The following is a 24978-nucleotide window of genomic DNA, read 5'->3' on the forward strand; positions in this document are numbered from 1 at the left end:
GAGGTTCTAAACAGAGCGCCTGTAGGTGCAGCTATGGCTACGCGTTGGGTCCAGGGCTCCCTAGGTTGCTGCTCTGTGGGCGGGCAGCACACGGATGGGTAGAGGTGCAGGCGTCTCTTGCAGACTGGCTCCTGCCCTCCGGGAGCCCACCTCCGCCCCCCGCCCTCCTCCCTGCCCCCCCGGGAGATGGATGCGATAATAAATGTGAATTGGCTGGGCCGGGACAGGCCCGGGCTGGGCTGTAGTTTGGAGAGCTGTGTGACAGTCTATTCTGGGACATGGTTAGAGAATGCAGGTGGGCATGGTCCACGCCCTCAGCTCCAGGACAAGGCCACGACCCCGTTAGCAGGGCAGAGGTGTGAGTGATGCGGTGGGGTGCTCACTGCTGCCTCCTGCTCTGAATCTCGCTGCAGAGACACTGATGCAACGAAAGGGCTGTTAACACAGACCTCTGCCCGGTTTCGGCTCATGAGTCTGATTTTGTCTCTAGGTGCCGGCAAAACCCCAACCCTGGGCGGCGGCTTCCACGTGAACCTGGGAAAGGAGTCAAGAGCACAGACCCTGCAGAACGGTATTTCCCGCCGCGGGTGCTGCTGGAAGAGGGTGGGCTCCTGAGGCGGGACACGGATGTGGGACGAAGGATAAGAGTGGACCGCCTGCCGTGACCCCCGCCATCCTTGTCACCAAGCCAGTGCAGGCCCCACTTCTGGGAGGAATTGGAGGAGTCCCCTCCCCGGGGCGCCGGGACCCTGCCTGGGTTCCCTGCAGTGCCCTGGGCGTCCTGCAGGGGCTCTCCGCCAGGGCTACTCAGTGAGGTCTCTGGACCCTCACGGGCCCACACCTGTTTGTTACGGTTTCAGTCGCCATAAGCACAGGAAAAACAAACTTATAGCATTTTGATGTGTCGTACCATTTTTGTTGTATTTTGTAACAGTCCCAGTCCACAACAGGTTGGAGAAATGTCTGTTCAAACCTTGGCCTGTTGTTAATTGGGTTATTTGTCTTCTTATTGAATTGTAAAAATTCTTTATGTGTTTTAGATAAAAGTCTCTTATCAGTTACATGATTTGCAGAAAATTTTCACCCATTCTGTGGGTTGTTCTTTTCACTCTCTTGATGGTATGCTTTGAAGCACAAAGGTTTTTAATTTTGATGATGTGCAGTTTATTTATTCCTTTGTTGCCTGTGCTTTTTGTGTCATAAGTAAGAAACATTGCCTGATTCAATCCAGATCACAAAGATGTATGCTTATGTTTCCTTCTGAGTGTTATGGTTTTAGCTCTTAGGTCGAGGTTTTGATCCACTCTGAGTTAGTTTTTGTGTCTAGTGTAAGGTAAGGGCCCTACTTCACTCTTTGCATGTGGATATCCAGCTTTCTCAGCATCATTTGCTGAAGAGACTGTATTCAGTTGGCACCCTTGTCAAAAGTCAGTTGGCCGTAAACGTGAGGGTTTGGATCCTCACCGCGGTTCCATTGGTCTGTGTCTGTCCTTTTGCTAGTATCACACTGTTTTGGTTATTGCATCTTTGTAGCAAGTTTTGAAGTCGGGAAGTGTGAGTCCTCCCAATTTGTTCTTCATTTTTATCATCGTTTCCTTGACTACTCTGAGTCCCTTGAATTTACATATGAATTTTAGGTTCAGTTTGTCAGTTTCTGCAAAGCAGCCAACTGGGATTTTAATAGGGATTACATTGACTCTGTAGATCAATTTGGGGAGTATTGCAGTCTTAACAAGATGAAGTCTTCTGAAACCTGAATGTGGAATGTCTTTCCATTGATGTAGGTCTTCCATAATTTGTTTCAAAAATTTTTATTGTTTTCAGAGTATAAGTTGTACATTTCTTTGCTGAATTTATTCCTAAATATTTTATTCTTTTTGACTGTTGTAAATTGAATTGCTTTTTAATTTTCATTTTTTGGTTGTTTGTTGCCAGTGTATAGAAATATGAGAGGTATTTGTATATTGATCTTGTATCCTGCAGCCCTTGAAAAACCCACATATTATAATAGTTTTTTTAGTGGATTCCTGAGAATCTTCTATATATAAGATCACGACATCTAAAAATAGATATAGCTTGGCTATACTTTCCAATCTAGACATCTTTTAATTTTCTTCCCTGAGAGCCCTGGCTAGAACCTCCAGCACCACGGTGAATCCAGGTGACTTATTCCTGATTTCAGGGGAAGCGTCCAGTCTCTCACCATTAAATGTGATATTGGCTGTGGTCAGCTCAGGCAGGTACACCCTCTGCTGGGACCTCTCAGACACCCTGTGAGGACGCTGTCAGGAATGTTATGGCACATAAGCGTGCCTCTGTATTGGGTGTGTCCCAATAAGCTCCGCAATTTTCACTTGCACGCTGGGAAGATGGGCTTGGTGAGGTCCAGCATCCTTACCTGTATGCTGGTCACCTTCTCCTTGGCTCTCAAGGACCCGCCTCCTGTTGCTGCTGTGGATGGGAGTGGCCAGCACAGACTCCCCAGTCCAGTAGGGCTGACATCCACGTCGGCTGACTACCATGAGGGCAGGTGGTGGGCTTCTAATTATGACTCACATCAAAATGTTTTAAATTTTCCATTGAGCTTTTTCCTTTGACCCCATGGGTTTATTAGTGTTGTTGGCTCGTCCAGCTTGATTCTTCTGTGTTTAGAGCTCATACTCTGTTGGATTTCAGTCTTTGAAATGATTTGATGCTTGCGTTATGGCCCAACATATGGTCAATTGCAATCAGTTTTTTACACTTGAAAATATTTTTCTGCAAAAAGTGGGGTGTTCCATACATGTCGCTTGGGCCAGATTCCCTCCCAGTGCTCACTGATTTCGGTTGTGCTTGTCTGTCTGTCGCTGAAAGGGCATATTAAGATCTCCATGATGATTGTGGATTTGTCCATTTCTACCCATAGTTTTGTTGGTCTTTTGTTTTGCCTGTTTTAAGACTATGTGTATACAAGTTTAGCTCATACAAACTTATTTATTTTGGCCGTGCTGTGCAGCTTGCAGGGTCTCAGTTCCCCAACCAGGGATTGAACCCAGGCCACGGCGGTGAAAGCCCGGAATCCTAACCATTAGACCACCAGGGAACTCCTTAGTGAACACAGATTCACAATTATTCCTGGCTGGTAGCCTGAGCCTCCATTGCTAAAGTAGTGCTCTGGCCTTCAGTCCCACTTGTATTGGCCTAGTTCCACCTGCTTTCTTCTAGCTGGTGCTATCACATAATCTTTCTTGTTCTCTGTGGCTGACTTTAAGATCTTCTGCACATGAAGACGTTTACTCCCTATAGAGAATGTATCTATTTCCGGACTTCCCTGGTGGCCCAGTGGTTAAGAATCCGCCTGCCAATGCAGGGGACACGGGTTCGAGCCCTGATCTGGGAAGATCCCACATGCTGCGGAGCGGCTAAGCCCATGCGCCACAGCTGCTGAGCCTGAGCTCTAGAGCCTGCGAGTCACAACTGCTGAGCCCATGTGCCACAACTACTGAAACCCGCGCGCCTAGAGCCTGTGCTTGGTAACAAGAGATGCCACCGCAGTGAGAAGCCAGTGCACCACAATGAAGAGCAGCCCCCGCTCGCTCACTGCAACTAGAGAAAGCCTGCGCACAGCAACGAAGACCGAACGCAGCCAAAAATAAATAAATGAATTCATAAGAAAAAAAAAAAGAACGTATATATTTCCAAAAACCTAGAATAGGTGGTACATCGGACTCAAATCAGTTGTAGTTGTAAAGAGCAGCATTCATGCAGACGTATTCATGGCAGTAAAACTGGAAACTAGCAATAGAGAGAGAGAAATAACCCACCTAATTTTTAAAAAACTGTAAATAGCCCTTGGTTTAAGTACGAAATCAAAGCAGAACTCGTGGACTCCTCGGGACGGGCTCGGTGAGGTCTGAGGCGGAGGTGGAGGCCACTCAGCTGTTCGGGGGCGCCCAGAGCCGTGGGGAGCAGCCTCGCCTGCCATCCCCCTCCCAGCTCTCCCGGGGGCTCCTGCCTGGCGCTCGCGCCCAGCGGCCTGGCCCGAGGAGGGGCTGGCCCTCCCTCCAGCCACCTGGGCAGGTGTCCCCTCCTGTCTTCGGCTGCCTCCCCCGGTGTTATCGGCCTGTCTCTGTCTGGGTGGGGGCTGCAGGGGCCGAGGGGGGCCATCTCTCCACAAGGCGCCTCTTTTCTCCACACCGGACCGGAGCTGGCCTGTTGTCCTCCTCCGGGGAAGACTCCTGTCTTTTCACTTCCCACCGCCCGTCCCCAGTCTGTTGGGTTGGGTTGAAATCTATGGATTTAGCTTCAGCTCTTACTATTTGTGTTAGGTTTTAGGTACCTTTCTTAGAAAACAAGAGAGGTGGGAGAGGAACAGACGGCTTGGGTTGTGATTCCGTTCACGCGGGGGTCTGCGCCTCCTGGCCCCCCTCCCTCCCTGGGGGTGTGGTGTCCAAGAGGTCCCTCTCTTGGGCCGTCTCTGGCTTATTGGGAACGTGCTCAGGTCCCAACTGAGGTGCAGCTCAGTGAGAGAGAAACCCTGGGCTCTGTCTTCCCTCCAGGTGCCTGGGAGGGGCTGGAGCAGGTGCCCCACTTAGTGTGGAAAGGGCATCCTGGGCGCCAGCGAGGGGATTTGGTCCAATCTGAGTTTCCGTCTCACTCTCTTTTTCTTTCTGAACTTGGACCTTTTGGGGTTTTCTCTCTATCTTTGAAGTTCTGAAATGCCTCTAGGCTGGAGCATTGGTCACTGACTTGATGAGCCCTTTCACATGGGAGACATTTCTCAGGGAAACTTCTTATTCTATTCTTTTTGTTTGTCTGTTTTTCTTGGTATAACGTATGTACAGTAAAGTGCGTAAACTATACCAGCCTTAGGTGAACTGCTTGATTACTGTGTCTGACTTAAGGCCTGGGCTCCGATCGTGGCCAAGCGTGTTTCTTATACCCCAGGGAGCTCCCCGCTGTCCATTCGTTTTATCTGGTTTTCTGCTTCAGACAATTAGAATCACAGAGAATGTCCTTTTGGTGTGTGTATATCAGCAGTTTGTTTATTGCCACGTAGGATTTCATGTGTGAATATACCACGACTTATTTATCTGCTTTTCCACGGACATTTGGTATCTCCATTTTGGCTGCCATGTGTGTTCTTTTTTTAAAAAATATGTTTTTACATTCTTTTTTTAAAATTTTTTTGGCTGCATTGGGTCTTAGGTGTGGCATGCGGGATCTTTGTTGGCTGCATTGGGTCTTAGTTGTGGCGTGCGGGATCTTTGTTGAGGTGTGCAGGATCTTTCTTTGTGGCACGTGGGCTCTTCGTTGTGGTGCTGGACTTCTCTCTAGTTGTGGCACGTGGGCTCTGTAGTTTGTGGCACGTGGGCTCTCTCATTGAGGTGCACGAGTTCAGTAGTTGTGGTGTGAGGGCTTAGTTGCCCCGCGGCACTTGGGATGTTAATTCTCTGACCAGGGATCTACCCGAGGCCCCTGCATTGGAAGGCAAATTCTTTGCCACTGGTTTCCTTTGCTGTGCAAAAGCTTGTAAGTTTGATTAGGTCCCATGTGTTTATTTTTGTTTTTATTTCTATTGCCTTGGGAGAGTGACTTAAGAAAACAGTGGTACAATTTATGTGAGAGAATGTTTTGACTATGATCTCTTCTAGGAGTTTTATGGTGTCATGTCCTTTATTTATTTATTTGGTTGTGCCGGGTCTTAGTTGTGGCAGGCGGGCTCTTTAGTTGCAGCTCTTGGGCTCTTTAGTTTCGGCTCGCCAGCTCCTTGGTTGCAGCATGCAGCCTCCTTAGCTGTGGCATGTGAACTCTAAGTTGCGGCATACATGTGGCATCTAGTTCCCTGACTAGGAATCAAACCCAGGCCCCCTGCATTGGGAGCATGGAGTCTTAACCACTGCTCCACCAGGGAAGTCCCTGTGGTGTCATGTCTTATGTTTAAGTCTTTAAGCCATTTTGAGTTTATTTTTGTGTATGGTGTGAGTGTGCATTTAACTTCATTGATTTACATGCATCTGTCCAACCTTCCCGGCACCACTTGCTGAAGAGACTGTCTTTTTCCCATTTTATATTCTTGCCTCCTTTGTCAAAGATTAATTGACTGTAGGTGTATGGGTTTATTTCTGGGCTCTCTATTGTGTTCCATTGAGCTGTAAGTCTGTTTTTGTACCAATACCACACCATTTTGTTACTGTAGCTTTGCAGTGTTGTCTGAAGTCTGGGAGGGTTATGCCTCCTGCTGTGTTTTTTTTCCTCAGGATTGCTTTGGCAATTCTGGGTCTTTTATGGTTCCATATAAATTTTGGGGTTATTTGTTCCTGTTCTGTGAAAAATGTCATGGGTATTTTGATAGGGATCACATTAAATCTGTAGATTGCTTTGGATAGTATTGCCATTTTAACAATATTAATTTTTCCAATCCAAGAGCATGGGATATCTTTCCATTTCTTTGAATCCTCTTTAATTTCCTTTATTAATGCTTTATAGTTCTCAGCATATAAGTCTTTTATCTCCTTGATCAGGTTTATTCCTAGGTGTATATATATATATATATATATATATATTTTTGGTGTTATTTCAAAAGGTATTTTTTTTTTACATTCCCTTTCTGATATTTCATTGTTGGTGTAAAGAAATGCAGCCAATTTTTTAATGTTGGTCTTGTATCCTGCTACTTTGCTGAATTCATTTATTAGGTCTAGTAGTTTTTGTGCAGAGTCCTTAGGGTTTTCTATATATAGTATCCTGTCGTCTACATGTAGTGACAATTTTACCTCTTCCCTTCCAATTTGGATATGTTTTATTTCTTTTTCTTGTCTGATTGCTGTGGCTAGGACTTCCAATACTACGTTGAAAAGAAGTGGTGAGAGTGGGCATCCTTGTCTTGTTTGAGATTTTAGCAGGAAGGCTTTTAGCTCTTCACTGTTGAGTATTATATTGGCTGTGGGTTTGTCATAAATGGCTTTCATTATGTTGAGATATGGTCCCTCTATTCTCACTTTGGTAAGAGTTTTTATCATGAATGGATGTTGAATCATGTCAAGTGCTTTTTCTGCATCATTTGAGATGACCATGTGGTTTTGGACTTTTCTTTTGTTAATGTGGTATATTACATTGATTGATTTGTGAATGTTGAACCATCCTTGTGAACTTGGGATAAATCCCACTTGGTCGTGGTATATGATCTTTTTTATGTGTTATTGGATTCGGTTTGCTAATTTTTTTTTTTTTGCGGTACGCAGGACTCTCACTGTTGTGGCCTCTCCCATTGTGGAGCACAGGCTCCAGACGCGCAGGCTCAGCGGCCATAGCTTACGGGCCTAGCTGCTCTGCGGCATGTGGGATCTTCCCGGACTGGGGCATGAACCCATGTCCCCTGCATCGGCAGGCGGACTCTCAACCACTGCACCACCAGGGAAGCCCCAGTTTGCTAATATTTTGTTGAGAATTTTTGCATCTATGTTCATCAAAGATATTGGCCTATCATTTTCTTTTTTGGTGGTGTCTTTGTCTGGTTTTGGTATCAGGGTGATGGTGGTTTCCTAGAATGTCTTTGGGAGTGTTCCCTCCTCTTTATTCTTTTGGAAGAGTTTGAGAAGGATTGGTATAAGTTCATCTTTGTATGTTTGGTAGAATTTGCTTGTGAAGCCATCTGGTCCTGGACTTTTGTTTGTAGGGAGGTTTTTGTTTTGTTTTTTTAACAGATTCTATTTCACTTCTAGTGATTGGTCTGTTCAAATCATCTATTTCTTCTTGATTCAGTTTTGCTGAGCAGTATGTTTCTAGAAAGTTGTTCATTTCTTCTAGGTTGTCAAATTTGTTGGTGTATAATTGTTCATAGTATCCTCTTATTTTTTTTTTTTTTTTTTTTGTATTTCTGTGGTGTCAGTTGAGATTTCTCCTTTTTCGTTTCTTATTATGTTTATCTGGGTTCTCTGTTCTTCTTGGTGAGCCTGGCCAGAGGTTTGCCAATTGTGTTTACCCTTTCAAAGAACCAGCTCTTGGTTTTACTGATTTTTTTTTCTATTTTTAAAAATCTCTATCTCATTTATTTCCTCCATGATCTTTATTATTTCCTTTCTCCTGCTGACTTTAGGTTTTGTTTGTTCTTCTTTTTCTAATTCTTTTAGGTGGTAGGTTAGGTTGTTTACTTGAGACTTTCCTTGTTTTTTGATGAAGGCCTGTATTGCTATGAACTTCCCTCTAAGAATTGATTATGCTGTGTCCCATAGATTTTCTCTGGTTGTGCTTTCATTGTTGTCTGTCTTAAGGTATTTGTAGCATGTTATTTAGTTTTCATGTAGTCTTTTTTTTTTTTTCTCATTTCTTTCCTGTGGTTGATGTCTAGTTTCATTGGCATTTTGGTCAGAGAAGATGCTTGAAATAATTCCTGTAGTTTTAAATTTGTTGAGGTTAGTTTTGTGCCCTAATATGTGGTCAGTCCTAGAGAGTGTTCCATGTACGTTTGAAAAGAATGTGTATTCTGGTGGGGTTTTTTTTGGATATAATGTCGTGAAAGTATCAATTAAGTCTAACTGTTGTATTATTTAGGATCTCTGTTGGCTTATTGATTCTCTGTCTGGAATATCTGTCCATTGAGTGAGTGGGATGTTAAAGTCTTCTACTATTATTGTATTCCTGTCCTTGTCTGCCTTTATCTTTGTTAGTATTTGTTTTATGTATTTGAGTGCTCCTATATTAGGTGCATATATGTTGATGAGCGTAAAATCCTGTTCTTGTATTGATCCTTTTATCATTGTATAGTGTCCTTTATCTTTTCTTATGGCCTTTGTTTTAAAGTCTATTTCGTTTGATACGAATAGTGTGACTCCCACTTTCTTGTCATTTCAGTTTGCATGAAATGTCTTTTTCCATCCCCTCACTTTCCATCTGTGTGTGTCCTTTGCCCTAAAGTGGGTCTCTTGTAGGCAGCGTGTTATAGGCTCTTGTTTTTTTTTTTAAAAAAAAATAAATTTATTTGTTTATTTATTTATTTATTTTTGGCTGTGTTGGGTCTTGTTGCTGCCCGTGGGCTTTCTCTAGTTGTGGTGAGCGGGGGCTACTCTTTGTTGTGGTGTGTGAGTTTCTCATTTCGATGGCTTCTCTTGCTGCAGAGCACAGGCTCTAGGCATGTGGGCTTCAGTAGTTGTAGCACATGGGCTCAGTAGTTGTGGCTTGCGGGCTCTAGAGCACAGGCTCAGTAGTTGTGGCTCACTGGCTTAGTTGCTCTGCGGCATGTGCGATCTTCTTGGACCAGGGCTCAAACCCGTGTCCCCTGCGTTGGCAGGCAGATTCCTAACCACTGCACCACCAGGAAAGCCTGGCTCTTTTTTTTCTTTTCTCCAGTCTGCCACTCTGTGTCTTTTGATTGGAGCATTCAGTCTATTGACATTTAAGGTAATTATTGATACATATGTATTTATTGCCATTTCAGACCTTGTTTTGCAGTTGATTCTTTGTTTCTTCTTTGTTCCCTTCTTTTTGTTTTTCTTTTTGTGGTTTGATGATTTCCTTTCATGCTGTGTTCTTTTTGGTTTTCGTGAATCTGTTGTATATTTTTTTTTGCGGTTGCCCTGTTTTTCAAGTGTGTCAATGCCTTATATCTGCTTGCTTTAGACTGATAGTCATATAGACTTAAACACATTCCCAAAAAAAAAGAAAAAGAAAAAGAATCTGCCTTTTCTTACTGTCCTTCCCCACGTTTTATGATTTTGATGTCCCTTTTTACATCTTCATGTTTGCCCTTTTGCTGTTCCTTGTGTTTATCCTTGCTTTCACAAATAGGTTTTTTTTTCCTTTTTGATCTGTTTACTGGATAATTTAAGTGATTTACTGTCCAATTGTGATTTCCTCCTTCCTAGTTCTTCTTCTTTTCTATTTAGAGATGACCTTTCAATATTTCTTTCAGGATAGGTTTAGTAATTGTTGTATTCTTTTCATTTTTGCTTGTCTGAGAAATTCTTTATTTTTCCTATTCTAAATGATAATCTTGCTGGGTAGAGTATTCTACAGTAGGTTGCAGAGTTTTCTCTTTCAAGACTTTGAATGTATTTTACCGCTCCTTTCTGGCCTGCGGTGTTTCTGCAGAGAAATCAGCTGATAGCCTTATGGGAGTTCCCTTGTAATTAACTCTTTGTCTTTCTCTTGCTGCCTTTAGAATCCTCTCTTTATCTTTAACATTTGTCATTTTAATTATACTATTTCTTAGTGTAGGTCTGTTTGGGTTCATCTTGTTTGGGACCCTCTATACTTCCTGTATCTGGATATCTGTTTCCTGCTTTAGGTTTGGGAATTTCTCAGCCATAATTTCTTCAAACACATTCTCGGTCCCCTTTTCTCTTTCTTCTCCTTCTGGAATCCCTATTATGTGTAGATTGGCCTGCTTTATATCATCCCATAAGTCTCTTATATTGCTTTCATTTTTTTCATTTGGCTTTCTGTCTGCTGATTTGATTGGGTAATTTCCACTATTCTGTCCTCCAGGTCACTTATTCTTTCTTCTGCATTATTCATTCTGCTTTTCTGCCTTTAGCTCAGCTTTCATCTAAGCAAATGAATTTTCTAATTTTTCTTTGCTCTTTATAGTTCTAGTTCCTTTTTACAGTAATCTGCATTTCTGTCAATAGCCTTTCTTAATTATTTCAGTATTTTCATTACTGACTTTTTGAACCTGGTGTCTGTTAGACTGAAGAGGTTTCACTGTTTGTTCTTTCAGGGGAATTCTCTTGGTCTTTTAAATGAGAGTGCTTCCTCTGCCTCTTCATTTTATTTATGTTTCTCTTACTCTGTGAGTTTAGGAGAAACAAGTATCTACTGTAGTCTTGGAGGGCTATTTATATGCGGGAGCGTCTCTGTGTAGCTTGTGTGGGTTTAGTATTTTTGTGGCGTGAGGGCTGTTCCTGGTTTGCATGCTTGCTGTCTCTTTCTTCAGCATGTGCGAGCCTTTATCCCCTTGCTAGGGCTGTGCAAGTGCATGGCCTGTGCACATGTTCCCAGGGAGGCAGGGCAGTGGTTGGCTTCCGGTCACGGGTCCCTGGTGGAGGCAGCCGGCTGCACGTACTCCGGGGAGATGGGGCAGCGGTTGGCGCTGGGTCGAGGGACCCTTGGCAGTGGTGGGCTGCCCGCGCCCCAGGAAGGTGGGGGCAGTGACCTGCAACTGCTCACAGGGCCCTCGGCAGCGCTGGCCCTCACCGCCTCTGACGTCTGAGACGGCAGAGGTGACTAGCGCCCGCCCCTGGAGCTCTAGCAGGCGGCGCCCTGCCGTGTGAGAGCATGGAGAAAGAAGCTCCTATGGCGGGCCTGCTCCTCTCCTTGTGTGCCCCCCAACAGCAGCGCCCTGACTCTCTGGCGGGCCCAGGCTTGTCCCTGGACTCCCTCATTTGTGGTGCACCACACCCCAGCCCCCTCAGGCTGTCTTCGTGCAGCCAAGCCCGGTCCTCTCCCCAGGGTCTGACCTCCAAAGCCTGAGCCTCAGCACCCAGCCCCCGCCGGCCCCGGTGGATAGGCGTCTCCCGACTGTGGAGAGCCTGTCGGCACCGATCCTCTGTGCAGGTCTCCCTCTGCTCTGCCCTCCCCTCTGTCCTGACAGATCTCCCCACCAGTGAGGGGACTTCCCGTGTGTGGAACGCTTTCCTCTTTCACAGCTCCCTCCCAGGGCAGAGGTCCCGTCCTGATTCCTTTCTTTTTTTTTTTTCCGTTTTTTTTTTGTCCTACCCAGTTACATGGAGATTTTCTTGCCCTTTTGGAGGTCTGAGGTTTTCTGCCAGCATTCAGTAGATGTTCTGTGAGAGTTCCACATATAGATATATTTTTTATTTTTAAAATTTTTTTGCTGCGCCTCACAGTATGTGGGATCTCAGTTCCCTGACCAGGGATCGAACCTGCGCACCCTTCAGTGGAAGCACAGAGTCTTAACCACTGGACGGTCAGGGAAGCCCCCTGTAGATGTATTTTTGATGTATCTGTGGGAGGTGGGCTCCACCTCCTACTTCTCCACCATCTCGATCTGCTCCCTCGAGGTTTGCATTTTTCACTGTGGACATCCAGTTGTTACAACACCATTTATCAAAGAGACCATTCTTTCCTAGTCAATTGCATTGGTCCATTTGCCATAAATAAAGTGACCATAGATGGAGGAGTCAATTCCAGACTCTGGTGAGACACCACAGACACCCTCTTGAACTGCTGTCAGTTGGTCTGTCTGTCCTGAGCTAGTGCTACATTGTCCTGATTACTGGGCATGCCAGCGAAAACGTGCTAGTGTAAATTCTCCAGCTTTGTTGTTGTTCTTTGAGATCATGTTCGCTATTTTAGCTCCTTTGCATTTCAAAATAAATGTTAGAATCAGCTTGTTGGTTTCCAAAGGGAAACTTGCCAGTTTTCTGATTGGGATTGCATTGAATCTGTAGATCAATTTGTGGAGAATTGTTTCATTTACTTATGAAATCTAATAGTTGATAAATTCTCTCCTTCTTCATTAACACTCATGTGCTCTGGGACGAGACATCATTGCTTCTTCCTTTCCCGTCCTTATGGTCATCATTTATGTTCGGGGCTTTGTTACATTCTTTTTCTTTGTTACATTTTTACTGCTGTATGTCGCTACACTCTCCAGTGAGGTGCCCGATAGCATGGGACTGGGTGTTCCTGTCTGATTCCTGACAGTGACGGGAAGCGATCAGTATTTCTCTGTTATTGAGAATGATGTCAGCATTTTGTCACATGCTTCTTTGTATTATTGAAATGATGATATATTTTTTCTGTTTATTTTGTTATTGTAATTAATTACACTGATTGATTTTGTGAATGTGAAGCTCACCCCGCATTTCTGGAATAAATCTCATTGGGTCTCGATGCATTGTTCATTTTTGGTTCTCTGTAAGAGCTATGTGTGATTTACCTGTTTCTTCTTTAAATGTGTGGAAGGATTACTAGCGAAGCCATCTGGGCTTTGAGTTTTCCTTGTAAAGAGATTTTAATTACAGATACATTTCTTTAACAGGACAATTTTAAATAGGATTTTACTGGGACCACTTAGATTTTCTATTTCTTCTTATCAGTTTTGGTAAGATGTGCTTTTCAATTTAATATCCGTTTCAGTAATTCAAATTCAGATTTGTTTTCATAGTCTTTCATAATATTCTCTTATGCTTTTAATGTGTTTCCTAGATTTTTAGTGATGTTCTTCTTTTATTCCTGACATTAGTAATTTATGCTTTATCCCTTTTTTTCTTGATTGATCTTGCTAGAAATTTATCAATTTAGCAATCGTGTTAATCTTTTCAAAGAGTGAATTTGGCTTTGTTGACCTTCTGCTGTCTGTTTGCTATTTGATTGCATTCTGTTCTTTATTATTCCCTTTCTTCCACATCTTCTGTGTAGTTCATTATTCTTTTTCGGCTTCTTAAGTTGGAAACTTCATCAGTTTTTCAGGCTTTCTTTTTCTAATATTTGCATTTAAGCTGTACATTTCCCTAAGCTTTAGTCTAGCTGTAACCTCCAAGTTTTGAGATAGCTATTTCTTTTTTTGTTTGTTTTTTTTTGTTGTTGTTGTCAAAGTATAGTTGATTTACCATGTTGTGTTAGAGATAGCTATTTCTCCTTTTAGTTCTGTGGGGTTTTTAAAAATTTTTTGTTTAAAATAGTGTCAGACTTGCAGACTTAACAGCAGAGTCGTAGCTATAGCACCCTGAGCATCCTGGTCTCCAGCTTTCCCGTTCACACAGACGTGGTCCATAACCTCGGCACAGTGATCCACGCTGAGAAGGTGTGGCACGTGGCACAGGGCTGCTGATGGCTGCACACCTGGCTCCCCATCCCGGTCTGCCCACTCGTGCCCTCTCTGCTTCAGGCTCCAGTCAGGGCTCCCGGGCTGCATGTAGCCTTGCCTTCCATAGTCTCCTCCCATCTGTGACAGTTTCTCCCAACCTGGACACATTGGAAGAGTCCTGGGTGGGGGTTTTATAGAAGGTTGCTCAGTTTGAGTTTGCTGTGGATTCTGGGGGAGATCCCACAGAGACGTGGCGCCTTTCTCTTTGCCCCATAGCAGGGCTGCCTCAGGTCATGTGACTTGTCACCGGTGATGTTGGCCTAGATCACTGCCAGGGTCCTCCACAAAATGTCTCACGTGTTTCTTTTCCATCCTCTGTCCCTTAGAAGCAAGTCACTGAGTCCACCTCCCCGGGGAGGGGGGATGTTAATGCGCACATGTTACTGGAAGATTGCAGGGAGGAGCTTAGTGGCTGTGCAATCCCTGCTTCTCCTTGAAGCCTTGCCTGCTGCTCCCAGTGGCTCAGCAGGTCTTTCCCGAAGCAGCGCCTTTTGTGCTAAGGCCCTCATCCCCGCACCATTTTAGCCTTCGGAATTCTGTCAGGTAGCATTGTCCCTTTCCTGTTAGTTCTGTCAAGTTTTACTTTGTATGTTTCGAAGCTAAGTTATTAAGTCCATACTGTTGCCCACCTTCAAATAAAACAGCCAGTTACGTTACCAGCAACATGAGTTTACTTGGTAGAGGCAGGGGAATTGCAGTTCGGGACCCACAAGCTATGGCAAACCACAGGCAAGTCCTGTAACAATGGAGAGGAGCCTTCTTTTATTGGGGGTGGGGGGGAGGAGGAAGTTGGGTGGGGCTGCTTTGAAGGTTTTCCAGTCTCCACTGGAGGAAAGTGAGAGTTGAGGGTGTGGTGGTTTCTCATTGGCTGGGCTGTTGCTGGGCCGGGAGAAAATCTTCCTTCCTCTTCCCGGGGCAGCGCACCAGCTTCTTCCTGCCCAGAAGCGCAAAGCAAGCTGGGAAGGAGGGCCTGGTGTGGGAGCGCCCCCTTCAGGGCTTCCCGCCTCCGTTTTACGCGAGGTTGCCCTTATTAATTTCCACACTGTAGGATTGTTATTTCTTCCTGTGGTGTTCATATGTTCTTATCACATGCCCTCTTTATTTCTAATAATCCTTCTTGCCTAAAAGTCTGCTCCCTGTCTGGAGGGAGAGGCCTGCCCATGTCAGCTGTGAGCCTGCCTCTGTGGTTTGTCACCTGGCAGCTGCCCTCCTTTGGGGCTGCATTCTGGGAGGGTCCCTTCCTCCAACTCCTAGCTCTCTTTTTATTTTTATTTATTTATAAATTTATTTTATTTACTTATTTTTGGCTGCTTTGGGTCTTTGTTGCTGCACTTGGGCTTTCTCTGTTTGCGGCGAGCGGGCGCTCCTCTTTGTTGCGGTGTGTGGGCTTCTCACTGTGGTAGCTTCTCTTGTTATGGAGCACGGGCTCTAGGCATGCAGGCTTCAGTAGTTGTGGCTCGTGGGCTCTAGAGCACAGGCTCAGTAGTTGTGGCGCACAGGCTTAGTTGCTCTGCGGCATGTGGGATCTTCCCAGACCAGGGCTCGAACCCGTGTCCCCTGCACTGGCAGGCGGATTCTTAACCGCTGTGCCACCAAGGAAGCCCCGGACTGTGTCTTTTTAATTACAGCCTATTCATACATTTCTATGAATTGACATCTTTCTAATATTTTGAGGTTATGATGGGGCTTGCAGAGCTCTCTTCTGTTAGCAGTCTGCTTGTGGAGCTTCGTGTTTCTCTCTCTTCATGTTGGCGTTTTCTACAGATTCTCAGTTGTTCATGTTTATACGAATGTGGGTCTTAAATTGAACTCTTTACATCTGTAGCGCACTTGGGGCACCCACTGGCTTCTGAGTGCCCCTGGATGTGATCATGGGAGTGGCTTCTAGGGTGTCGCTACGTGGGGACGGGTGTGACGTGCTAATGCACCATGAGTCAGGCCAGCTGCACAGGCCCAGCTGGCCCTGTGAAGGTCCCTCCGGCCCAAGGGAGGCTTCGGGGGAAGCCCTGTGGTGTCGTGGCTTAGCTTCTTGAGCTGGGCCAGGTTAGACCCTCCTTCCACACGTTCCTGGGCACTTGCCCGCCCGCATGCTGCTCTGTGTTCATTCTCGTGCTTTCTGCCGTCACCACAGTCCTGGAAGGGTGCTGTGTGGCCACCGTCTCGAAGCGAGAAGTAGGCCTTATTTTTACAAAATGTCAAAAATTTGAACACCCTATGTGCTAGTGCGTTGCCTTTTTGCATTCATTTACTATCCAAGGAGAGGAAGCTGTGGTTAGTTAATCAGGAGTCTGTTTTACGTGAGTTTGCATTAATAACACCTGCGTGCGTTTAGAAGCTGCACACAGCCCTGCATCTCGCGACGTGTTCAGCCTGCCCGTTGTGCTTGCTGAACCTGCGTGAATTAAAAACTCATCTGGGGGGGTGGGGAGTAACTGCCAGTGGGTACAGGGTTTCCTTTTGGGTGATGAAAATGTACCAAAGTGTGGTAAGGGTCGCACAACTCTGCGAACATACTAAACCACTCACCTGAAAACATTTTAAGTGGGTAAATGTTACAGTACGTGAGTTATATTGCAATAAAGATGTTATAATTTGCTGTAATAACTTCAAGCCCCCCAAGTTGCCGGGGGGGGGCCCTGGCCCGTGGTGTGGGGGGGTCGGGTTGGGTCCTGGCCTCTGTGAGCTCCTCTGGGTAGCACCTCTCTCTCACCTTCCATTGCGGGGGCGCCCACACGCGCACCGAGGAGCTGGCTGGGCGCGAGCCCCTGGCATTAGCAGGTCTCCCATCAGCCGCCCCGTTTACCTCCGAGCTGGCTGGGCTGCGGGGTGGACCGCGTTTGTCTGGATGTCTGGCGTGAGAGCATGCGGTGCTGACGGGGAGCCAGTGCCCAGCCTTCCTGTCTTTCTGTCCAGACGGTCAGCATGTCAGCTGTGCCCCGGCCTCGGCTCTTGCGCGCTGAGCGTGATCCCACTCACTTCAACCTGACCGGAGGCCTCAGAGCTGTGTGGGCTCCAGGCGAGCTTTGCTGGGGGTCAAGAGAGCAGGGCCACAAGGGGCAGGGACGCTTCTGGGACGTGCTGACCGCCTGATGCCACGGTCGTCAGGCCCGTCCCTTGGCTGCCAGCCTGCATGCCTGTGGCCAGCTCCCTGGGGCGCGGGCTCCCTGGGTGCCCACCTTTGGCCGGCGGTCGGTGTTGGCGTGTGTGGGGTGTGTGGGCCAGACCGTTAGTGGACGAGGCTGGAGGAGACCACACGGCCCTCGCTTCCCTGAGCCCATGGTCCTTGTCAAAGAGGGCAGCGGAATCGGCTCTTAGCTCTTTGTGGGTGAAGCAGAGGTCCCTGGCCCAGTGTAGGGCGGCCTTCGCCAGAGGAGAGAGGGTCTCGGGTGCCGAGGACACTGGGTGGAACTGGAGCCTGTGCTGGGACCTGTCTGCCTGCTGTGCCAACACAGCACACGGAGGTGGGTGTGGGCTGGGCCTGGAGCAGAGACGTAGGAAGCTGTGGATGCTCCGGCTCACAAGGGCAACGCGCCGCCGCGTGCTGGATGGCCCACGATGACCCGCTGGTGTGTGGGCAGCATGTCTGCTTCCTCTCTCGCTGCTGTCTTTTGGCCCATAGCTTCTGAGATGGCCTTGCTTCAGGAAGAGGTGTGGATGCAGACTGTGGCCCGGGTCAGCTGGCATCCTGGCCATGCGAGGGCCCGCGCCCCTCCCTCCCCGAATCTGCCTGTGCTGCCCGTGGCCTCACCGAGGCTGGCGTGGGGGCCTTAGGGAAGGCTGGGTGGGCGTGACCCACCCCCTGGCTGTGGGGGCAGGAGGCAGAGCCTGGGGAGCTCAGCCACGGGGAGGGGGCGTTGGAGGTTGAGTGTGTGGAACTTGCTGGCCGTATTGTTTACCGGTGCTCAGCACCAGGCCAGCCGGCCTGCACAGAGCCCTTTCCAGAAACACTGAGCTCAGGGCCCTTGAGAAGGGCCCTTGCCCCCTGGGCCTGGACCTGAAGCCGCTCCCGCCTGGAGAAGAGTGTCTCGCGGCACGTAAAATAAGAGGAGATTTGCATCCAGTGTCCATACATAAAATTTCACTGGAACCCATGCAAAAAGTGAACTTAAAAGTGTAAAAGGAAAAGGGTAAATCTTCACTCTCCATCTTAAATTGCTGAGGCGGTCGTGTGACCCTTTTATTTTTAACAAAGTTGTCAGTTAACGGACAGTTGGGAACCCGCGGTAACGTTTCATGTTGTGTCCTAGGGAGGCGTCAGATCCATCATCTGGGGAACCAGCTGCAGCTGAACCAACACTGCCTGGACACAGCCTTCAACTTCTTCAAGATGGCCGTGAGCAAGCACCTGACCCGTGGCCGGAAGATGGCCCACGTGATCGCGGCCTGCCTCTACCTGGTGTGCCGGACGGAAGGCACCCCGCGTATCCTTTGGTTTGGGGACCTCTCCGAGGACCCCGTCTTGGCTCTCGGTCAGCCTCCCTCTGCTGGCGGGCTCTGTGTCCCAGTAGCTTGGTGTTGGTGTTTAATTGGAGCACCTTGTTGGATTAACCGTCTGGACGCATACGAGACTCTCACAGACTGAGGAGCTGGGCAGCTGGGTGCCCGTCCCCCCTCGGCCCCTGGGGAGGACTCTTTAGCATCTTCCTGCGGTTGGCCACTTGTAGCCAGGCCGGTGTCCCGAGGGGCTGCTGACCTCGTTCCTTCCTCGCCAGCCTCGCCTTCTCCGGGAGCACGGTGCTCTGTTCTCCCCTTGTGCCTGGATGGTGGGGCGCTCTCGGCTGCCCTGCAGGCATTGGTGTGCGTCGGGGATTCTGTCCATCGCGCCTTCCTGAAGAGGGCCTTCTGGGGTTTTCCGGCCCCTCCACTTGGCCTCTGCTCTCGCTGCCTCCTCGTGTCTCTTTTCCCCTCGCCTCTCCTTGCAGGACCCACGCTCCTGGCCCTGTGTCCTCGTCCTTATGTGACAGCACGGGCCCCGTGGCGTCTGAGAACGGGCGCCTCCGAGCATCTGACGTCCTGTGGGCGTCCTTCTGCTCCAGCTTTGGGGATAGCCTGGCAGGATTCTCGGTTGCACGTGGTCTCCCCGGCATTTGGGCAGGGGTGCCCGTAGTCTTCCTGCGTCCCGCGCGCCTGTGCAACAGTTGGATACCCTGGTTCTGGGTCCTCTGTGTGGGCTGGCTGCGTTGCTCTCCGGGCTATAGCACCTCCTGTTCGTCTTCAGGCTCAGAGGTCCGCGTGCGGTGCTCCCAGCGGCCCTTCCCCCGCGGCCTCCGGTCTCCGGCTTCTGGAGTCACTGTGGCTTCTCCCTTTGTGTCTTCTTTGTTGACTCTGCTGCCCTGCTGTCTTCCGATCTCCTTTCCTGTTTTCCACTTACTTACCTTTTGCTTTGAGGGAGTTTATCTTCCGGCCAGGCCTGCGTTTCTGCTTTCACGGTTTGAGCTGGAGCAGCTCCGCGTTCTCCGCACCCTTCCATGTGAGGCGGTCCTGCGAGGCTCTCGTGGGAGCGGCGGCCTCTTTGAGCTCTCTTCTCTCCTCCTGTTCCTTCCGTGTGCCGCGCAGGCTTTCCCCGATGGTGGGGGGCCTGGCCGTCGCCCCTGTTTGCATGGAGTGCTGGAAGGGTCCAGGAGACAGTGTGCGTGGGTGGGCGACCCTCAATATCAGAATCTTTCATTAAAATGTCTTTCAGTTTTTGAAAGGCACCTTTTCAGCATAAAAGGAGCGTTTGTTGCTTGAAGGGACGAAGCTGCGCGCCCTGGAGGCCCCACGAGGTGGCGCAGTGGAGCTCCGTCCGTGGTCACCGCCTTGCCGCGCAGCGAGGCCAGGCCAGCCAGGCCGCAGGGGCGGTTGGGGCGAGGACACTGGAGTACGGGTGGGCGGGGCTCCTGTCCCCGCCGCCTCGTGCTCCTCCCGCTCCCCTGGGGCGAAGGGGCGGGCACCTCGTCCAGGGGTCCAGACCTGGCCCCGCCCCCGGGTGGAGGACAGTGAGCCGGCCTAGCAGCCCCGTCCCTCTCGCCACAGCAGCCCAGCCTGCAGAGGAACGTGACCCTGGTGACCCTGGACGCAGCGCTCCGTGGAGGAGCCGCACTGGAGGCCACACGTTGTGTGATTCCTTGAATACCAAAGGTTCAGATGAGGCAGATCCAGACAGAGAGCAGATCCGTGGGTGCCGGGGACTGGGGGTGGTGCCGGGGTGGGGGGGGTTTTGAAGGATAAAAGTGTCCTTAAGTTAGATTATGGTGATGTTTGCATAGCTCTGTAAATAGACTAAGAACCATTGAACTGTATATCTTAAACAGGTGCAGTTGTGGCCCTGACTTTGACCTTGTGAAGCTGTTAAAGATGAGACAGCAGTGTGCGGGGAGTCCAGTGCTCTGGCTGGCGGGCCTGCCGGTGGTCCCCTCAGGATGGCCGTTTGGGGGGTGGCGGGGTGGGGGCACAAGTGTGACACGGTCCTCTCTGTCCTCTTCTGGTTGACCGCACTCCCCTGACCCCGGCCCCCAGCGGGGGTCCCCAGACTTGTCCTGACCAGGCCTGGGCTCCCACCCCGCCTTGCTGCTCCTTCACCCTCGCGGACACCTGGCTTGCTCTGTGTCCCCGCCAGTGCCACCTCCTTTTCTTCCACATAAATTCCAAGCCCCTAGAGCACATTTGAAGGCTTCATTCACTTTCTTCTCCTTGCCCCAGGCTGCCCTCCTGTCTCTGCTGCCTGGGGCTGTACCGGCCCTGCAGACAGCGCCTCCCCCTCCCCGACCCACAGAGGGTAAAGCCCTCGCCTGGGCAGGCTGAGGAGAGGCCTGCTCTCTAGACCGTCCGTCCCTGGGTGGGCATTTGGCAGAAACTTTCAGGCTGTGAGCAGACACCCCTGTTGCTGCCAGGCAGGTGACCCAGCCAGTGCGTCTTCCCAAGCTGTGTGTCCAGATAGTTACTGCAGCTTTTAAAAAATTTACTTATTTATGTATTTTAAAATATTTATGTATTTATTATTTATCTGTTTAGGCTGTACCAGGTCTTAGTTGCAGCACGTGGGATCTTCGGTGTGGCATGTGGAATCTTTCGTAGCATCATGCGGACTCTTAGTCGTGGCACGCATGCGGGATCTAGTTCCCGGAGCAGGGATCGAACTCGAGCCCCCTGCATTGGGAGCACAGAGTCTTAACTCCTGGACCACCAGGGGAATCCCCCCCCCTTTAAAAAAAAAAAAAAAAAAAACATAGACCATCTTCAAAGTCCTTATTGAATTTGTTACAATATTGCTTCTGTTTTATGTTTTGATTTTTTTGGCCTTGAGGCATGTGGGATCTTAGCTCCCGGACCAGGGATTGAACCCACACTCCCTGCATTTGAAGGCAAAGTCTTAACCACTGGACCGCCAGGGAAGTTATATATTTATTTATTTATTTGGTTGCACTGGGTCTTAGTTGCGGCAGGTGGGCTCCTTAGTTGCGGCTCGTGGGCTCCTTAGTTGTGGCTTGCCAGGTCCTTAGTTGCAGCACATGGGCTCATTAGTTGTGGCATGCATGTGGGATCTAGTTCCCTGCCTGACCAGGGATCGAACCTGGGCCCCCTGTATTGGGAGCGTGGAGTCTTATCCACTGTGCCACTAGGGAAATCCCACTGCACCTTTTTGTGAAACATATCCATGGGAAGTGTGTTTTTGTGCACAGCTTTTTTTTTTTTTTTTTTGCGGTACGCGGTCCTCTCACTGTTGTGGCCTCTTCCGTTGCGGAGCACAGGCTGCGGACGCACAGGCTCAGCGGCCATGGCTCATGGGCCCAGCCGCTGCGCGGCACGTGGGATCCTCCCGGACCGGGGCACGAACCCCTGTCCCCTGCATCGGCAGGCGGACTCTCAACCACTGCGCCACCAGGGAAGCCCTGCACAGCTATTTTTTAAGTCTTTGGTATTTATTGGGTTCCAGCCGAGCTGCCAACAGGCCTGTGTATGAGCAGGTGAGCCCTAGCAGTGGTCTAGGCCAGGAGGCTGCTGTCACCTGTCACCCTTTCTGTGTGGAGTGTGCCCACGGCCAGAGCCGTGTCCTCCCCACCACGACCTTCAGACCTTCTCTCCCAGGCTTCAGACACCCGGGGTCTTGTTAACAGCGACTTCTGGTCTGCAGATCTCAAGGGGTGGGGGAGCGGCTTCCAGACTGAGCTTCTGTCCCTCTCCTCAGGTTCACCTGGGGATCTTCTTTCTCGGAGGGCAGTGCAGCTGGGGACTCCCTTTTCCCCAGCCTACCATTACCTGCTTCCCTCCCCCTCTGCTTGCCTCCCAAGGGACAACCTAAGAATGGAAGAGAATTTTTTAAAATACATTTATTTATTTATTTATTTATTTGTGCCGTGTTGGGTCTTCGTTGCTGCGCGCAGGCTTTCTCTAGTTGCAGCGAGTGGGGGCTGCTCTTTGTTGTGATGCGCGGGCCTCTCATCACAGTGGCTTCTCCCGTTGTGGAGCACGGGCTCTAGGCATGCAGGCTTCAGTAGTTGTGATGCATGGGCTTAGCCACTCTGCGGCATGTGGGATCTTCCTGGACCAGGGCTCGAACCCGTGTCCCCTGCATTGGCAGGCGGACTCTCAACCACTGTGCCACCAGGGAAGCCCTAAATAGACTTTATTTTTAAGAGCAGTTTTAGGTTCACAGCGAAATTGAGAGGAGGGTACAGAGATTTCCCATACCCCCCAGTCCCCACACATGCACAGCATTGCCCAGGATGGACATCCCCTAGAGCGGTGCATTGTTACCAGTGGTGAACCCACAGTGACACCTCATCATCACCCAGAGTCCATGGTTTGCCTTGGGGCTCACTCTTGGTGGTGTACATTATGTGGGTTTGGGCGAATGTATAACACGATGACGTGTATCTATCATTATGGTATCATGCAGAGAGTATGTGGTCCAAGGAAGGCCTCAGGGTGGCTGATCAGCATTTATCAGCAGGCACTCAGCATCCCTGGGCGCGAGGAAGTTGCAAATTCAAACCCATGACAGGCAGAGATGGAGAGGACCGCCCAGTGCTGGCCAGCCTCGGGCCTCTGGAGCTCTGTGGCCTGCTGGCCAGTGTGTCCTGCCTGCCAGCGTCCAGTGATGCTGAGTGTGGGCACACCCTGGGGTCCAGCAGGCACGTCCTGGGCTGAGGCCGGGGCTGGGCGTCTGCGTGGAAGGTAACCTCCCGGTCCTGGCTGCCCTCCACCTCTCAGCAGTATCTTTTGATGAACAGAGTTCATCAAAAGATAGAGTTCTTAATTCTAATGAAGTACAATTTATCCGTCTTCTCCTTTGTGTCCCGTAATGTTTTTGTGTCCCGTTTAACAAATCTTTGCCCCAAATCATGGAAATATTATCCTGTGTTCCCTTTTGGTTTTACATTTCCCATTGGATAGAGGACTTCTAAGGGATTGGTCTGTGTGTCTCTTGTGAGGAGGTGGTCAGAGTTGGTGGCTTTCCACTGGGCGTCCAGGTGACAAGGTGCCGTCTGTTGGCAACCACTCCTCCCAGCGCACAGCGGTGGCGCCGCTGTTGTGAACGTAGGTGAGGGTCTGTTGCTGCCGTCCCTGACCCCTTCTGTTGCCCTGTTTGTGCCAATACCAGACTGTTTTCAGTCTGGCGGGTTTATAACCTGTCTCAGGATCTGTGGCATGAGACCTTGAGTCCCAGCTGTTCTTCTGCTTCAGGCGTGTCTGGGCTGTTCGTGGCCCTCTGTTTTTCTGTATAAGTTTTTAAATCAGATTGTCCATTTCTGTAAAAAAAAACTTCTGGGATTCTGATTGGGGTTTGTGGATCAATTTGGGGAAAATTGACATTCATTTTAACAATACTGAATCTTCCAATCGATCAATATCCCTTCTTTCTTTTTTTAAATTAATTTCTTTTATTTTTTTGGCTGCATTGGGTCTTAGTTTCTGCATGCGGGCTTCTCTCTAGCTGCGGCGAGCAGGGGCCACTCTTCCCTGCAGTGCGCGGGCCTCTCATTGTGGCGACTTCTCTTGTTGCGGAGCATGGGCTCTAGGCGCGCGGGCTTCAGCAGTTGTGGCACGCGGGCTCAGCAGTTGTGGCTTGTGGCTCCAGAGTGCAGGTTCAGCAGTTGTGGTGCACGGGCTTAGTTGCTCCGTGGCACGTGGGATCTTCCCAGACCAGGGCTCGAACCTGTGTCCCCTGCATTGGCAGGCGGATTCTTAACCACTGCGCCACCAGGGAAGCCCTCTTGTTTTGTTTTCTTAATGTATACAGTTGTGTCTGCTGCCAGTTTTAGTTGCTCCCTTCTGATCTGTATGCCTGTCATGTGTTTCTCTTGGCTGTCTGCACATCTGTGGTGCCCTGTGGAGTGTGAAGGGGTGAGGCGGGGGTGTGTGTGTGTGTCCTTGGCTCTGTCCTGGCTCCGGAGAGCATTTCCAGCCCTTTGCCTTAGACGTCTGCTCTAAGATGCCTTTATCAGGTAACAGGTTGAAGGTGTTTCCTTTTCCCTAATTGCCAGGAGCTTTTATAGTGAAGCGTGTTGAGTTGTCTATGTATGTATTGGTACGATCATCATGTAGGGTTTTTCCCCTTAATCTGCACCGAGGTGAATTACACCGACTGAATTTTTTTTTGGGGGGGGGGTGCCACGGCACGCGGCTCTCGGGATCTTAGTTCCCCGACCAGGGATCCCACCTGGGCCCTCCACAGTGGGAGTGCAGAGTCCTAAGCACTGGAGCGCCACACTGACTGATGTTCAGGGTTAAACCACCCTTGCCTACCCAGGTGTGGTCGTGCCAAGTTACCCTCTCCAGGTATCGCTGATGCTTTGGGTGGAGCTGTGCAGGCGGCCTGTCTTCTTGCAGCGTCCTCGTCATCTGGGTGTGTCGCATCGCGGTGCTGCCGCGACACTGCTGGGAGGTGCCCCCTCGTGCTCTGCACCCTGGGCGGTCCGGCGGTGACCAGTACTGTGTCCTCTTGGAACGTCTGGGAAAACTCATAGTGAAGCCATCGGGGTCTTTAGCTTTCTTTGTGGTAAGAGCGTACTTGTGGCCTCAATTTCTATAGTAGATGTGGGACTGTCCGGCCTTCCTGCTTCTCGTTGCAGTTTTGCTAGGTTGTATTTTGCAGAGGCTTTTGTGTCACTTCAGAGACCAGACGTGTCAGAGTAAAGTTATCCTTAATGTTCCTGGTTTCCCTTTCACGTCTGTGGCACTTGTAG

General features: G+C 49.3%; 1 protein-coding gene across 9 annotated transcripts in view; it reads left to right on the forward strand.

The window, feature by feature from the left end:
* Positions 1–24978, forward strand: part of BRF1 (BRF1 RNA polymerase III transcription initiation factor subunit) — a 75465-nt gene that overhangs the window by 8640 nt on the left and 41847 nt on the right. For 7 of the 9 annotated variants that reach the window (XR_010839357.1, XM_059058852.2, XM_059058851.2 and 4 more), the window contains exons 2-3: positions 491–571; positions 18058–18231. Coding sequence is in view for 7 of the 9 variants with exons in the window: in XM_059058852.2 (XP_058914835.1) it covers positions 491–571; positions 18058–18231 (255 nt within the window). In the remaining 2 variants the exon portion in view is untranslated. The remainder of the gene's footprint in view (positions 1–490; positions 572–18057; positions 18232–24978) is intronic. The other 2 variants (XM_067027612.1, XM_067027611.1) reach the window with 1 other exon arrangement.

The sequence above is a fragment of the Kogia breviceps genome, chromosome 3 (genome assembly GCF_026419965.1).
Source record: "Kogia breviceps isolate mKogBre1 chromosome 3, mKogBre1 haplotype 1, whole genome shotgun sequence".
NCBI lineage: Eukaryota > Metazoa > Chordata > Mammalia > Artiodactyla > Physeteridae > Kogia > Kogia breviceps.